The sequence below is a fragment of the Bos grunniens genome, chromosome 3 (assembly GCF_055505025.1).
Source record: "Bos grunniens cultivar Pamir isolate PY7600 chromosome 3, Bosgru_T2T1.0, whole genome shotgun sequence".
NCBI classification, from domain to species: domain Eukaryota; kingdom Metazoa; phylum Chordata; class Mammalia; order Artiodactyla; family Bovidae; genus Bos; species Bos grunniens.
This window is the reverse complement of record NC_141167.1, coordinates 54,458,991-54,475,132: the sequence shown is the minus strand read 5'-3', so window position 1 is coordinate 54,475,132 and position 16,142 is coordinate 54,458,991. Positions and strand designations below refer to the sequence as shown.

General features: G+C 36.6%; 1 protein-coding gene across 33 annotated transcripts in view; it reads left to right on the top strand.

The window, feature by feature from the left end:
* ZZZ3 (zinc finger ZZ-type containing 3) overlaps positions 1-16,142 on the top strand; it is a 123,953-nt gene that overhangs the window by 54,579 nt on the left and 53,232 nt on the right. For 18 of the 33 annotated variants that reach the window (XR_015160290.1, XR_015160288.1, XR_015160289.1 and 15 more), the window contains one exon: positions 1,055-2,610. The exons of 6 other annotated variants lie outside the window; for them this stretch is intronic. Coding sequence is in view for 19 of the 27 variants with exons in the window: in XM_086390660.1 (XP_086246786.1) it covers positions 1,106-2,610 (1,505 nt within the window). In the remaining 8 variants the exon portion in view is untranslated. Of the gene's footprint in view, positions 1-1,054; positions 2,626-16,142 lie in introns of all 33 variants that reach the window. 9 more of the 33 variants (XR_015160291.1, XR_015160292.1, XR_015160293.1 and 6 more) reach the window with 1 other exon arrangement.

Sequence of the window (16,142 nt, the reverse complement as noted above, 5' to 3'; positions counted from 1 at the left end):
GCTCATATCGTCAACATGTGTTAATACTGTGACATACACATATACTCAAGAGTTCAAAGAAGGAAAAAATGGGGTTATATGTGTATTCTTGATTTCTTAAATGTAGTGTATGTTTGGCGGGTGTGCTTCTTTCCCTTTTTCTTCTGTCCTCTTTAGAATACTTCCTTTCACTTCTAATTTGTAGTTGTACTTCTAGAGACTAGGGTGTCTTGACTTTGCTCTATATTGCTCTTAGCAGGTATACAGTACAACCTAGGGTTATGATTTCTATCCATCTGCTTAGTTACAGAAAATTTTACTGCAATCCAAATTTTTTAGATACCATGTAGTTTGTTATCAAAAGATTTGACCTGAAACTCGTTTTAGTAAGAGTGAATTAGAGCAGAGCCTGTCTTTTTACCTCCCAGAAATGTTTTGAGAAAGCATGAGAAGTAATTGGGTTAGTTTATGTGATAGCTGTTATATAAATTTGAGATTATTATTTTAATAACCAAGATGCAGTCCTGTCTTTGAGAGAGATCTTTTTGGGCCTTTTGCCCCTGAATATCTGAGAAACATACACACAGCAAGAAAGGTTAAGAGCTTATTAGCTGCGTGGTTTTAGACGTATTACTTACACTGTATATATGCTTCAGTCTCCTTACACATGAAATAGGAGTGATAATAAGTACTTTTTCTTTCTTTCTTTGGCTCTACCAGGTCTTAGTTGCATGTGGGATCTAGTTCCCTGACCAGGGATCGAACCTGGGCCCCCTGCTTTAGGAGTGCAGAGTCTTAGTCCCTGGATCACCAGGGAAGTCCCAATAAGTACTTATTCTAATTGCTGTTAGACTTAAGTGAGTTAATGTATTTAAAGCATAGAGATCCCTGAAACATATAAGTGCCTTATAACTGTTAGCTATTATTAACACTTTGGGAAATGTTAATAAAATAAATTATATCACATTATTTATTAATATTGGCTATACCTGGATTAAAAAGTTATAGTTTTATACTTTTGTTTTAGGATATTAACTATTACCTTTTTCTCATTATTTTGTTTACGTTTTTGAAGGTTTCCCAATGAGTGGATCATGATGACCGTATTGTAGGGACTTGCCATAGTATGGCTGCTTCCCGATCTACTCGTGTTACAAGATCAACAGTGGGGTTAAACGGCTTGGATGAATCTTTTTGTGGTAGAACTTTAAGGAATCGTAGCATTGCTCATCCTGAAGAAATCTCTTCTCATTCTCAAGTACGATCAAGATCACCAAAGAAGAGACCAGAGCCTGTGCAAATTCAGAAAGGAAATAATAATGGAAGAACTACTGATATAAAACAGCAGAGTGCTCGAGAGTCATGGGTAAGCCCTAGGAAAAGAGGACTTCCTTCTTCAGAAAAAGATAACATAGAAAGGCAGGCTGTAGAAAATTGTGAGAGAAGGCAAACAGAACCTGTTTCACCAGTTTTAAAAAGAATTAAGCGTTGCCTTAGATCTGAAGCACCAAACAGTTCAGAAGAAGATTCACCTATAAAATCAGACAAGGAGTCAGTAGAACAGAGGAGTACAGTAGTGGACAATGATGCAGATTTTCAAGGGACTAAACGAGCTTGTCGATGTCTTATACTGGATGATTGTGAGAAAAGGGAAATTAAAAAGGTGAATGTAAGTGAGGAAGGGCCACTTGATTCTACAGTAGTTGAAGAAATCACAGGCTATTTGGCTGTCAATGGTGTTGATGACAGTGATTCAGCTGTTATAAACTGTGATGACTGTCAGCCTGACGGGAACACTAAACAAAATAGCACTGGTTCCTATGTGTTGCAGGAGAAATCAGTAGCTGAAAATGGGGATTCGGATACCCACGCTTCAATGTTCCTTGATAGTAGGAAGGAAGATGGTTATATAAACCATAACGTGCCTTGCACAGATTCACAAGTGCAGGTCAAGTTGGAGGACCACAAAGTAGTAACTGCCTGCCTGCCGGTGGAACGTGTTAATCAGCTGACTACTGAGCCAGCTACAGGCCCCTTTGCTGAAATTCATTCATCTTTAAGGGATTCTGAGGAGGAAGTAGATGTGGTGGGAGATAGCAGTGCCTCAAAGGAGCAGTGTAATGAGAGCACCAATAATGCCCTGGACACGAGTCTTGAGAGTATGCCAGTCTCCGGAGAACCAGAACCACCTTCTGTTCTAGACTGTGTTTCGACTCAAATGATGTCTTTATCAGAACCTCAAGAACATCGGTATACTCTGAGAACTTCACCACGGAGGGCAGCCCCTACCAGAGGTAGTCCCACTAAAAACAATTCTCCTTGCAGAGAAAATGGACAATTTGAGGAGAATAATCTCAATCCCAGTGAAACAAATGCAACTGTTAGTGATAATATAAGTGAGTCTCTCACAAATCCTGGTGAAGTTTCTCACAGTGAAAAAGGCATATGTTGTGACTCTGAAAATTATGGGAGTGAAGGACTAAGTAAGCCATCCTCAGAGGCAAGACTCAATGCTGGACATTTGCCATCTGCCAAAGAGAGTGCCAATCCGCACATTACAGAAGAGGAAGATGATGATCCTGATGTTTATTACTTTGAATCAGATCATGTGGCACTGAAACACAACAAAGAGTATGTGTAAATATGGTAACCATGAATTCTGCTTTGTTTATTAATCCCTAAGTTTCCAGTATCTATTCATAAATGTCTGTAGCATTTTTATTATAACTAAAATTAATGCTTTTAACTGAAATTTTGGGTTTCACACAATAATATTCTCAACTCTTAAAAAATCTTCAAAAAAAAAGAGCTTTTTTAAAATCCAGCTTTATTAGTAGTCTTCTCAATGGCGATGTAATTTTCCAGGTTTGAGATTTCACACTTTTCTCAGTTAGACATGTGGAAACATGATTGATGGTGTTTTACTTTTTAATAAGTTTTTTATCATTTTAGTTAATTTATAAACTGGAAACCTCTTTAGTTATCCCAGTATACTTTGATTTATAGTTATAGAGCGTTATGAATTGTATATGCCTTCCATAGAATGTAGAATAGACATCATCCAAATAAGGGAAATCTGACAGGCTACAAATCTACATTTATCTTAGTTACTTATAATTCCAGTTAAAACTTTTGATTTAAAAAATGTGCTTTATGCATCATCATTGACTTTTGTGATGTAGAGAAGTATTACTATTAGTACTGTGACAGCTAATTGTATGTTGTAATTGTCTTACTAGCAAGAGTCAGTCTACACTATAGTTTACATAAAGCGTTTGAGAAAGGTTTTTCCTAATTCTAAATTATAGGGAGACTATCTTAAAATACTGTTTGTTCTCAACTTTGTCATAAAGGTACTTTTTAAAATGAAGAATTCACTGTCCAGATTTATCACAGTTTTGCTTAGATTTTCTATACAGTATTCTGGGTAGTAACCCAAAAGAATTGGAGCTACCTTTGTCTAAATCAGGAAAGGAACTGTTAACAAAAGTGTTTATCATAAATATGATCAGCAGCAGTAAAAGACAGACTTATATATGAGTTAATCAGTTTTACTTCTACAGAATAGGCTTTTGGATTATTATCACAACCAGATTACCTAGACTGTGTAAAGTACTTATTTGAGGAACCTTTTTTAATATTTTTGTTCTGACAGTTGTCAGAGTCTGCTATATATTGGATGAAAGTATCAAATCCTGCTTGTAGAATATAATAATCTTTTACCATGCCTTATAAATAGTTTAGATTCGTTTTTGATAACATGGTAGTCTTTTAGCATAGATCTCTTTTCTGAAAATTTCCTTCTGTTTTCTTTATAAATAGCATTTTAATACTGTGTTTAATAGATCATTTTGAGCATTTTACTTATTTTGTGGAACTCTTAGCATTTTCATGTATTTAAAATGTTTGAAGCCTATTGTGAGGTGAAAAAACAATTCATTAAGTGAATTTTTTTTCAATTTGAGATGAGTTGAATTCTTACCATTAGTACACATGTATCAGTTTCAAAAGTAGAGCTGTTTTTCTGCAGGCACTAGGAAACAGAGTATATGTCTTGTCCAAATACCAAGAACTCAGGAAGTATGCATATTTACAAAATGATACCTATTAATTCTATTTTTTGCTTTTTATTGTTTCTTTGCTAAAAAAAGTTACTCTCTTATTAAGGTTTAGCTGGTTATTAACATGGAAAGTATTTTCCCACTGAAACATTGTTACTTTTTTAGTACATGCTCTTCTAGTGATTCTGAAGAATGATGTTCCTATAAAAACAATTATCTAAAGATAGTGGCCATAATATTTGAAGAGTGAGGTGCATATTCTTAAACCTGTGAAAATGAGAGCAATATGGTTTCATGGGTTGCTTAGGATATAGAGTCCTTTGGAATTTGGAGGATAGTTGCTTTACTAGGACAGTGTTCTCAAGTTAAATTAGTGCCTTGTTGGTTGATTTTAGGCAAAAATAAATCATTCCTTCTAGCTTTTTTGCCTTTTCCCAGATCTTTTGAAAATAGCACCTCTTGACACTTTAGTTTTAACTTTTTTCCCCCAAAGGAAGCAAATCAGGAGAAGTGAGATGGAGAGGGAGCATCTAGATTAACATCTTGGTTAAAGATAATCTAAGGAAAATTGGGAGGCGATGCTTGATCATATCATATGTAATCTCTTTCATTAAAATCCCTGTTCCTATGCTTTTTATCTAGAATCAAGAGTTGGTTAGATTAAATATTTTGGTTTTGACTCTTTTTATCCAAATTGTCATTGTTAAAAATAGCATCACGATACCTGTCTAATGCTTTTAATTCTCAAGTAAATTTCTGGTGGTTGGAAAGTGTTGTTAAAAGGTACTTTGGGGAAAGAAAAAAAAAAAAAGACACTTGGAATAGATGGGTTACTGTCCTCCTGCACATGCAGACTTCACTGGTAGGGAGTGAGTACTTCCTGATAGCCAGTTTAGAAAATATATTATGAATAGAAGACACTGAGTGCGATGTAGTTCTTTGTCTGGAGCCAGGAGGCCATAACTCTTATTTATTCAAGTTGCAGTTTTCTGAATTAACATTCACTGATTAACAACCTTCTAGCATTCATCAGTGCTGCAGTCCATGAGGTCGCTAAGAGTTGGACACTATTGATCGACTTCACTTTCACTTTTCACTTTCATGCATTGGAGAAGGCAATGGCACCCCACTCCAGTGCTCTGGCCTGGAGAATCCCAGGGACCGGGGAGCCTGGTGGGCTGCCGTCTGTGGGGTCGCACAGAGTCGGACACGACTGAAGCGATTTAGCATCAGCAGCAGCAGTATTCATCCTATAATTTATCTTGTTTGCAAGGATATCACATATAGGGTCATTAGTCACCTGTAAATGTTTGAAAAGGTATTATGTGTCTAAGTCCTAGATTTAGACCCTCTTCATGGCAATTCGGAGAAGGCGATGGCACCCCACTCCAGTACTCTTGCCTGGAAAATCCCATGGACGGAGGAGCCTGGTAGGCTGCAGTCCATGGGGTTGCTAAGAGTCGGACACGACTGAGCGACTTCACTTTCACTTTTTACTTTCATGCATTGGAGAAGGAAATGGCAACCCACTCCAGTGTTCTTGCCTGGAAAATCCCAGGGACGGGGGAGCCTGGTGGCCTGCCGTCTATGGGATTGCACAGAGTCAGACAGGACTGTAGCGACTTAGCAGCAGCAGCATGGCAATTAGGCCATAAATGCAGATATTTTGGGTGCTTGCCCTGTTTCCTGTCTAGATGCCATCCCTCTTCTCCAGCACATAAGCCCCTAGGTGCTTTTATATATTTATTTTTTCAAATGGAGAACTCCACTGTGAGCAAGGGGCTAAAGTATTTTCTTCTCTGGCAAGATTCCAGCTGTGGATTATTTTACTAGAATATGTCTTAAAGATTAGGGGTTAGAAGATCAAAAAGACATGTACTTTATCTCAAGACACTCTCATCTTCAAGGTTGATAGAGTCTGTTAAAGTGGCAGATAATACCTACTGCTGAGTCGATTCAGTCGTGTCTGACTCTGTGCGACCCCATAGACGGCAGCCCACCAGGCTCCCCCATCCCTGGGATCCTCCAGGCAAGAACACTGGAGTGGGTTGCCATTTCCTTCTCCAGTGCATGAAAGTGAAAAGTGAAAGTGAAGTCGCTCAGTCGTGTCCGACTCTCAGCGACCCCATGGACTGCAGCCTACCAGGCTCCTCTGTCTGTGGGATTTTCCAGGCAAGAACACTGGAGTGGGGTGCCATTGCCTTCTCCAAGATAATACCTAATGATCCCCTTTTGGCCTAAATAACAAGACTGAGATCATGTGCTTACCTTTGGATTGCCCTTTTGGGGAATTGATCTTTTGCTGATTTTGAATCAGAAGCACTGAAACTGACCTCTAAATTTTGAAATTCTGGTTCTATGGAGAGTAGATATATAAACTTTTAGGTCCTGGCCTTTATTTTATTTTTTAAGCTTTTTATTTTATATTGGAGTATAGTGATTAACAGTGTTGTGATAGTTTCAAATGGTCCTGGGCTTTAATGTTCAGAGCTTTCCTTCTATTCACTGGAAAATAAATTTTCAAATGATAATGTGATTTGGTCAGTTGCCTCTCAATTCTCATTGTATCAATATAAGAATACTTAAGTAAAATTGTATTTGAAGGGCCTTGGTTAGCTTCATGTATGCTTTTATGAACAGAAGATAAAAAATCAGATTTACGGTTCCTAGATTTTTGAGGTCTTAGAAAAGATTTAGCTTACTGATAATATTGCTAATGTTTATACTGATTTTTAAGTTTCTAGATAATTAAAGTGTAAGAGTAAAACAGTTTTTGCTCTTCTAAGTATTGCTCATGTAGTCTTCAGGTAAGAATCTTATTTTTAAATTATATTAATATTGCAAGAATTACAGTTTCAACCTTGATTCTCTAAAAACATTAATGTACTAAATAATTATGATATGTCCTTCTGTTGCACAGTGCTTATGAAGAATCAATTGATATTTCATCAGCTTCAGAAGCTACATAGGAAAATCCTCATGAGTTCTTCTAGATTCACTACTTTCTTTGACATTAGTTTTATTGTTAGTCACAGTAATTTCTCTTGAAGGGCCAGAAAACTCCCAAGAACAGGGATGGATTTTGCTTAGAAAGCACTAGAGTTGTTATCCTGCTCTGCATAAAATAATTTTACATTTGTATTGTGTTTCATATTTTGTAAAGTAATTCCGTCTAGTTTCTCATTTGACAGCCACAACTTGGAAGTAGACAGCATAGGTGGCAGAATACAGTCTCTATTTCCTAACTCATAGTTAAAGTTTTTAGGTTATTTACTTAAAATATGATGAATTCTAGGGAGAAATCAGGTTAGAACTTCAGTCTTTCAATTGATAGTCTGAACTACACTTGGTTTCCTCATCTAATAAGGATTTATACCATGGACTTTGGGGGTTTCTAGGTTGAGAATGCTCATGGAACAGATCTTGGATACTCAGTTTTCAGAATTCGTTAGCCTAAATTTAAGCTCCATAATTACAGTCATAATTATTTGGTTTTACTTGTCAGAGAATCAGCTTTATAGGTAAGTAACCTGTTTATTGAATGAAATGCTTTCATGTTCATTGTTTTGAAGAACGTTTTGTTAGTGTGTCTGTGAAGGATAGCTACCAGCTACTGGGGAAATAAAACAACAGCTGCAATTTGACTTTACATAGAGGATTTGGATAATTTGCAAAAATTTTGTGGCGGGTGGTTTAGAATGCAATTAGGTGTAAGTCAAAAGTTACTAGGGAAAACTCGTGAGAAAAGGCTATGAACTATAAGAGCCAAAATGGGCCAGTAGTTTGACACAAAGATTGATGGGAGAAGGAAAATAACTGTCCTAAGTATAAATTATTTTGGTTGTAAGTGGAGTAAGCCATTGACTAGCCAAATATTCAGTGAATTCTTTGTCTTTTCCTTTGAATATCAACATCTTTTATTTCAACTAATGTCAATGGTATCTAAAATGTTACGTGTCTATAATTCAAGTATATTTGTACTCAAATATTATTTAATCTGTTCTTTTTGATTTAGGGTCATCTTTGCTAACGGAGGTTATGTGGTAATACTTTTTCTGGCATCACTGCCGGAATGTCTGTTTTCACTTAGGTTAAATGATTTCGGCTTCTATGCTTTTTAATGTTTTTATAACATGGCTTCTTTTCATTGTTCTTTTCTAATTTCGCTGGCTTCTTATGCTTTTCTTCTTTTTTAAATTTTTGTTGACTTTCATTAATCATTTGTGCTGTGATGGTACTTTCCTCTGGTAGCTCAGCCTTCCATTCATTTTGGCTGTTTTTAGCTTTCTTAAACTTGGAAATAAGAATAACCAAGCTTATCAGAACTGTCTCATGATTGTTAACAGAGAGACTAAGCAGTTTCTTTTTGAATGAGCAAATAAGCATTAGCATTTGAATGAGCAAATTCATTAAAAAAAATGAATTTTTTTTTTAAATTGTGTATTTTCTTGTTTGCTTCCTCTGATTTGGAGGCTGTGTCCTATGTAGGTTACCAGGTATCCAAAATTTGAATAAATAATAGTTGTTTCTTTGTATATGACAGTAATCAATAGTAGTGCTACGCTATGCTAAGTCACTTCAGTCGTGTCCGACTCTATGCGGTCCCATAGACGGCAGCCCACCAGGCTCCCCCGTCCCTGGGATTCTCCAGGCAAGAACACTGGAGTGGGTTGCCATTTCCTTCTCCAATGCGTGAAAGTAAAAAGTGAAAGTGAAGTCACTCAGTTGTGTCTGACTCTTAGCGACCCCATGGATTGCAGCCCACCAGGCTCCTCCGTCCATGGGATTTTCCAAGAAGAGTACTGGAGTGGGGTGCCATTGCCTTCTCCAATCAATAGTAATGAAACCCATCTAAAGTAATTATCATTTATTTGAAACTAATTGAATCTTAGCTTTTAGTTGCAGGAGCTTTATTTTTGTGATTTTTATAGTAGACTGAAAATGTGTTTTTTTTGCATATTAGTAGCCTATACCATGTATACTGTATCTGTGGTTTGTCATCAGGTATTATAACGTACAGTAATAAGTGGGAAGATCTGTTTTGCGACCTTTCTATTTCTCTTCCTCACTCCTCCCTCTTTCTTTTTTTAAAAAAATTAACTTATTTTTTAATAGAAGGATAATTGCTTTACAGAATTTTGTTGCTTTCCGTCAAACATCAATACCTCCCTCTTTCTTTAGTGGAATCTATCTACCACATTTCCTTTTCATTATGATGGAAAGTTGCTTCTACTTGTCTCTTCAGTTTCTGATTTTAATGAGAGGAAATTTGTCAGGTGGTTAGAAGAGATTGAATAATCTGTTCAGGGTTCTCTCAGTAGATAGAATTCTCTGTAGTGTGTTATGATTTTATTTTCATGTGTCTAGTAATATTTGTTTTCATGTGTCTAGTAATATTGTATTGTTTTGAGGGTCTGGATTTTGTTCTCTTTCTTTACAAAGTATTGAAATTTGATCTGACAGGCAGTTAATTTTCTTGATGATAAGATTGATCTTAATAGGCTTTTATGCTTTTAGCTCTGTTAGGGGGAAGTTCAGGGTAGCGTATGCTCAAGATCAAGTTTAGCCTCACTTCTATGGCATGGCCTTCCTGGTGTCTCATTTTCAAAAGGTCTTTACTCTGGGTAGTTGAAACCCTATCTGACTCTAGCCTTGTGAAAACATTGGTAGTTACTTTTTGCTTGGTCCTATGGAATATCATAGTTTTATATGAGCAGCCTTATGTTCAACCAAAGACTCTAGGTTTCTGTGTTCCATCTTTTTCTCTTTTGCTACTTCTTTGGTGCTCTGTCACACAAATTCCAGTTGCCTTAGCTTGCCCAAACTGTGTTTTCTTATCTTTTTGCTCATCAAGATCCCTTCTTGTTCCATGATGCCTCCATGTAGAAAGTGAGTGTGATCCTAGGGCTTTGAATTAGCTCATTTGTTTGCCCTCTCTCACAGGCCATGATTCTGCACTGCCTATTGCCCATTGTCTAATTATTTCTATGTTTTCTCCAGTTTTCTAGTTATGTATAACAGAAGGGTATTCAGTGTTAGCTACTCTGCCCTTAAAGTCTCTGATTTAATTTTAATACGCGTAAGGTCCTTCCCTAGTGGCTCAGATGGTAAAGAATCTGCCTGCAGTGCAGGAGACCTGGGTTCGATCCCTGGGTTGGGAAGATCCCCCAGAGAAGGAAATGGCAACCGACTTCAGTATTCTTGCCAGGAGAATTCCGTGGACAGAGGAGCCTGGAGGGCGACAGTCCATGGGGTTGCAAAGAGTCAGACATGCTGCTACTGCTGCTGCTGCTAAGTTGCTTCAGTTGTGTCCGACTCTGTGCCATCCCATAGACGGCAGCCCACCAGGCTCCACTGTCCCTGGGATTCTCCAGGAAAGAACACTGGAATGGGTTGCCATTTCCTTCTCCAATGCGTGAAGGTGAAAAGTGAAAGTGAAGTCGATCAGCCGTGTCCGACTCTTTGCGACCCCATAGACTGTAGCCCACCAGGCTCCTCCATCCATGGGATTTTCCAGGCAGGAATACGGAGTGGAGTCCCATTGCCTTCTCTGAGTCAGACATGACCGAATGACTAAGCAGAGCACATCACATGCATTAGGTATCTTTATGACACTCACCCCAAGCCTACAGTTTGACCATTTAGAAATTAAAAATTTATTTATGTATTTAATTTATTTGGTAACATTGGGTCTTGTGGCACACAGGATCTTCTGACATGTGGGCTTAGTTGCCCTGTGGCATGTTGGATCTTAGTTCTCTGACCAGGGATAAAACTCATGTCTCCTGCATTGCAAAGCAGATTCTTAACCACTGGACAAGTCCCTGAAAATTATTTTTTGTTGATGCTCCTTTGACAGTGAGGGCTAGTTTTTAGCTATATAATTGATTAGTTTAAGTAACTTTTTCTAAGAAGTTTATGTGAGAGAAATTGGAATAATAACAATTTGAAGAATGAAGGTAAAAGAAACTTGACAGTGTTTTTAGTTGTGTTGATGAGGTGTTGTTATGGGTGAAGCAGAAGTAAAAAAGTGGGTTTCTGGTTCCGATATAGCTCAGGAGAATGGGTAGAAGAGAAAGTGACATCCAAGAACATGTGAGACATTGTTTACTAGGTTTAGAATGGTAACTGTAAATAATTAAGGAATAATGTAATGTATCTGGATTTTAGTTAACTATTTTTTTTAGACATTTCGGATTTTTTTTGCTGGACCAAACTTTTTGTATTATATTTTCAGAAAACCAGGGCTTCCCTGGTGGCTCAGACATTAAAGAATCTACCTGCAATTTGGAAGACTAGGGTCGATCCCTAGGTCGGGAAGATCCCCTGGAGAAGGCAATGGCAACTCACTCCAGTATTCTTGCCTGGAAAATCCCATGGACAGAGGAGCCTGGAGGGCTACAGTCCATGGGGTCTCAAAGAGTTGGACACAACTGAGCGACTAATACTTTCAGAAAACCAGGGTGCCCTTTTTATGACCATCAGTTTAATCCAGTTTCTTGCATATATTTTTTTCTGAAATAAAATAAATGTAGAATATTTTGCAGAAATCTGTTTTTCATGGTACTGAATTTTTATCATTTGTATTAAGTTGAAAAACTTTGACTCGACTCTTTTTTTCTTTGCTACTTTTCATATGTCTCATGTTATCCTTCCTCTTAATTTTTAAGAGTGTTTTGATCATATTTTAAATAATAAGTCTCAGAATGTATAAGAGCATAAATTATTTTGCTATGTTTAAACTTTAGTTAGGGGGAAGGAGTCATCCTAGTAGCTTATTGGCAATGAGGGTAGGAAGTGTGAGTGAAAAAATATTGAAATCAGAACCTAAAGTATCTTCTTAATAAACTTCAAAACATAAATGAATGTGAAGAGTCAGGTTAAAGTCAGCAAATATAATATTTTCTGTCATAACTAGAGTTTTTTTTTTAAAGCTACCCGACAGATGATATTTGTATTTTTTTTATTATTTTTTATTTTATATTATTTTTGACTGTGCTCTATAGCATGTGAGATCTGGAAACATGGAGTCTTAACCATGTGACTGCCAGGGAATTCCCAATGTTTGTGTTTTAAAAATGTTAAGTAATGTAATTTTAAAATCTTCAGTATTTAAAGCTTTTTTTATTTGTAAATTATTTGGAGAGGTTAAACTCCATCTGAGGAGTGCTCCAATCCCCTTCCATTACCATTTTAAACTGGTAGTAGGGAACTGGGTAAATGTCTTTAACTTCTATAGTGGTCAGTTTTCTCGTCTATAAAATTGACATTTGATTTCTGTAATTCTAGTTATTGTTTCACATATGTCTGTCATGTGTGTGTATGTGTATGATTTTGAATTCTCTTTTTCTGCCCTTCCCCTTACTTTTTGGCTCTGCTCAGGTTTAGTTGTTTACTTTCTTCTTATTTTGTATCCTCTCTCTGAGCATTCTCATTGCTGTGAAATTACCATCTATATATTGATAGATTTCCAAATTTGTATCTCCAGTCAGATTATTCTTGAACTTTGGACCATTTATAAGATAACATTTGCATTTTTCACAATAAGTCAGTGGAACATGTCTGAAGTTGAATTTAACCATTGCTTCCTCCACACATACTCAGTGTTCAACATCATCTTTTTACTTAACTGGTAGAGTCTTTCATTTAGTATGGAAAATGTACTCACATTTTTCTTCAGTTATTCTTCACCATACTGTTCTCTCCCACCAGTGTTGAGTCAGCTTTCTTTCTTTGTTATTAATGGTCACTTTCTTAAATGAATGTCACTGTCTTCTTTGCCTAATGGCTGCTCTATTTCACTATTACTTCCATTTTCCTGGTTACCTTCTTTCCTCTGTCTGCAAAGGGAGAAGGCTGTCTCAGTTTTAGATATCATATTCTCTGTGAAATCTTTCCTGTCTTCCCATGACTGATTAAATTACTCCTTGTGAACTTTCTCATAGAAAATTATTTCCTGTAAACATGTACCATACAGTAAACCTCATGCTCTTTGTGGGATCCATGGTTTTCTCATTGGTTGAGGTATCGTTGAAATTTCAAGGCTCTGCAGTTTGAAAATGTCAGAGAAAAATCTGGCATGCTTTTCATACAAATTTTTTTATACCATTAGTTTGACTTTAAAGATTATGAATTTATGAAGTTAATGCTAGTGATGATTTCCCTGTTTTTACTTAAATCTAAACTTTAAAAAATGAATAACCTACATAATCATTCATATAGTTCACTAAACTTAGGAATTGGGCAAAGATAATGGCAGGGTGTGGGGAGTTACAGGGTGTGTCTCATGATCAGGAATGGTTGACTAAAGTGCTTGGTAAAATAATGTTTCTACATGGCCATGTAAAAAAGTAAGCTCAGTTTTTAACACCAGACCGAAAGATAGGAAGTCATTGTATTATAAAACAGACTTACAAGTTTGGTATGATCAGAATGTTTTATATGGCTTCAGATGTATTTTTACAATCTAGAGTTTTGCCAGTAGGCTTTAAAAAGCATATGGAATGATGAGAATTTGGTTGGGGTTGTCTGTTGAATTGAATGACTTGAAAGAAAATGTGTGTCCTGGTCTATGTGTTTCTGTCTTATTTATCAGAGGGTATTATCCAACTTTCTCTGTACAAACTAATAATTTAGATACTAGAAATAAATATGATAAGACATGTCCTGTGCCTTTGAAGTTATTGTGAAATGATCAGTTATCTTAACTGATAGGCAGTTTGCTTATATTTGAGGTGTGTTGCTTGTTAAGAATTTGAAATTCTAGCTTGTCTCAGTTATTTGAAACTTCAATGTATTTGCAATTCCAGAGTAGAATTTGAACTTTTTAGATGGTTATAGTGGATTATTTCTTAGAATGGGTAATTTCCTAGGTGATCAAGTAACTTTTATAATATTGACCACAATACAACTGCATTCAGCTTCCTATTTAAGAGGGAAAACTCAATAATTCTTTGGATTTAGGAAAACAGGTACTAAGAACAAGCTGAAATATCTTCAAGTTTACTACCACAAGAAACATGGAGTCTTTAGAGAGGGGGAAAAAAACATTATTTGGAAGGCTATAAAATTATGAATTAAAAAGAATGACACATTCTTTTTAAAATGTCCTATGAAAGCCTTTGTATAGTTCTTCAAAAGGTATTCAGTCTGATACAAATTGCATCAAACTATTGAATACTTTGAGTTTATTTATTTATTTTTTTAATACTTTGAGTTTAATAATTTGAATGCTGCTGCTGCTGCTGCTAAGTCGCTTCAGTCGTGTCCAACTCTGTGCGACCCCATAGACGTCTGGCAGCCCACTAGGCTCCCCCGTCCTTGGGATTCTCCAGGCAAGAACACTGGAGTGGGTTGCCATTTCCTTCTCCAGTGCATGAAAGTGAAAAGTGAAAGTGAAGTCGCTCAGTCGTGTCCGACTCTCAGCGACCCCATGGACTGCAGCCGACCAGGCTCCTCCATCCATGGGATTTTCCAGGCAAGAGTACTGGAGTAGGGTGCCATTGTCTTCTCCAATAATTTGAATACCAGGTATTAAAATCCATAATTAGTAAGAAACCTCTAAGTTATTTAAAACTGTGGAGGAAAATAAAGTCAAGGTAGTCAGAGCTTGTTTTAGTAAAACCTTGTTGGCTTCAGGAATCAGAAATCCATTCAAAGTATGTCAAATAAAAAAGAGTTTATTTTGAATAAATAGTAGACAGTCTTATAAATATCCAGGGTGAGGACATAAAGTCTAACCATACCTCATGGGATTATAACTGTCAATATTCAATATTGTACTCTCTTAGCTCTGCTTCTCTTTGTGCAGTACAGACTGTGGGTTTTTCTCTTTATAAGTGATTTTTTTTTTGGCATACAATTTTGTCTTCTTTCTCCCATAATTTTATTTTGCAAATGGCAGTGACTTCCCACTGTTTGTCTTTGTCCCCACACTATATGATCTTTCTTCTGCAGAGCTGCTTCTTAACATTCTCTAAAGAAAATAGTTATTGACTCTTCAGTAGATGGACTCTGCTGAGTCACGTTTCTGTCTCTGGCAAAATTCTCAGTGGTCAGGGGTGGAATTACTGTGGGGGGCTGTGGGGTGCAGCTGGAAGCAGTCTGTATTGATGTTTTCTTTGTACAAGGATATGTTTTAGAGAAGATGTTGGTGGGCTATATAGGTGGTCAAAACATGCTCATTATAGTCCATTTGGTGTTTGGGATCAAATTGTATTCTTGATTAGTTAGATACCTATAAAATGGGTTATGGGAACCCTCCTACATTGCTAGTGGGAATGTAGAATAAAATGATGCACTGCTGTAGCAATCTGTGTGGCAGTTTGTTGATATATTAAATATAAATTACCATATGATCCAGCAGTTCTATTTTTAGATATATACTGAAAAGAATTCTTAAGAACACGTGTTCAAATAAAAAACTTAGATGTTCATGATAGAACTGTTCACTGTAGGAAGAAGGTAAATACAACTCAGATGTCCATAAAGTGATGAATGGATAAAAAAATTAGTTTTATCAATACAATGAAATACTGCTCATCTATAAAAAGGAATGAAGTACTTTTATGTGTTACAACATGGATGAATTTTGGAAACATTCTAAGTGAAAGAAGCCAGACACAACAGATCGCATATTGTATGATTTTATTTATGTGAAATACCCAGAATAGAGATAAAAAGCAGATTAATGGTTGCTAGCAGCTGATTATTGCACAACATTGTGAATGTACTAAATGCTGCTTGATTGTATGATTTAAAATGGTTAAAATGTGAATCTTTATTTGTGAATTTTAACACAGTAAAGAAGAATGCCAAAAAATAAAGTGTGGATGAGATATATACATACCAGAGGATGCTTGAGATAATCTCTTGGGAGATAGGAAGAAAATGCTATTTATATGTTTTTTTTCCCCTAGGGGTCTTGTTTGTGTTTATGTAATAACTCCAGTACTCGCCTGGAAAATCCCATGGGCGGAGGAGCCTGGTAGGCTGCAGTCCATGGGGTCGCTAAGAGTCGGACACGACTGAGTGACTTCCCTTTCACTTTTCACTTTCATGCATTGGAGAAGGAAATGGCAACCCACTCCAGTGTTCTTGCCT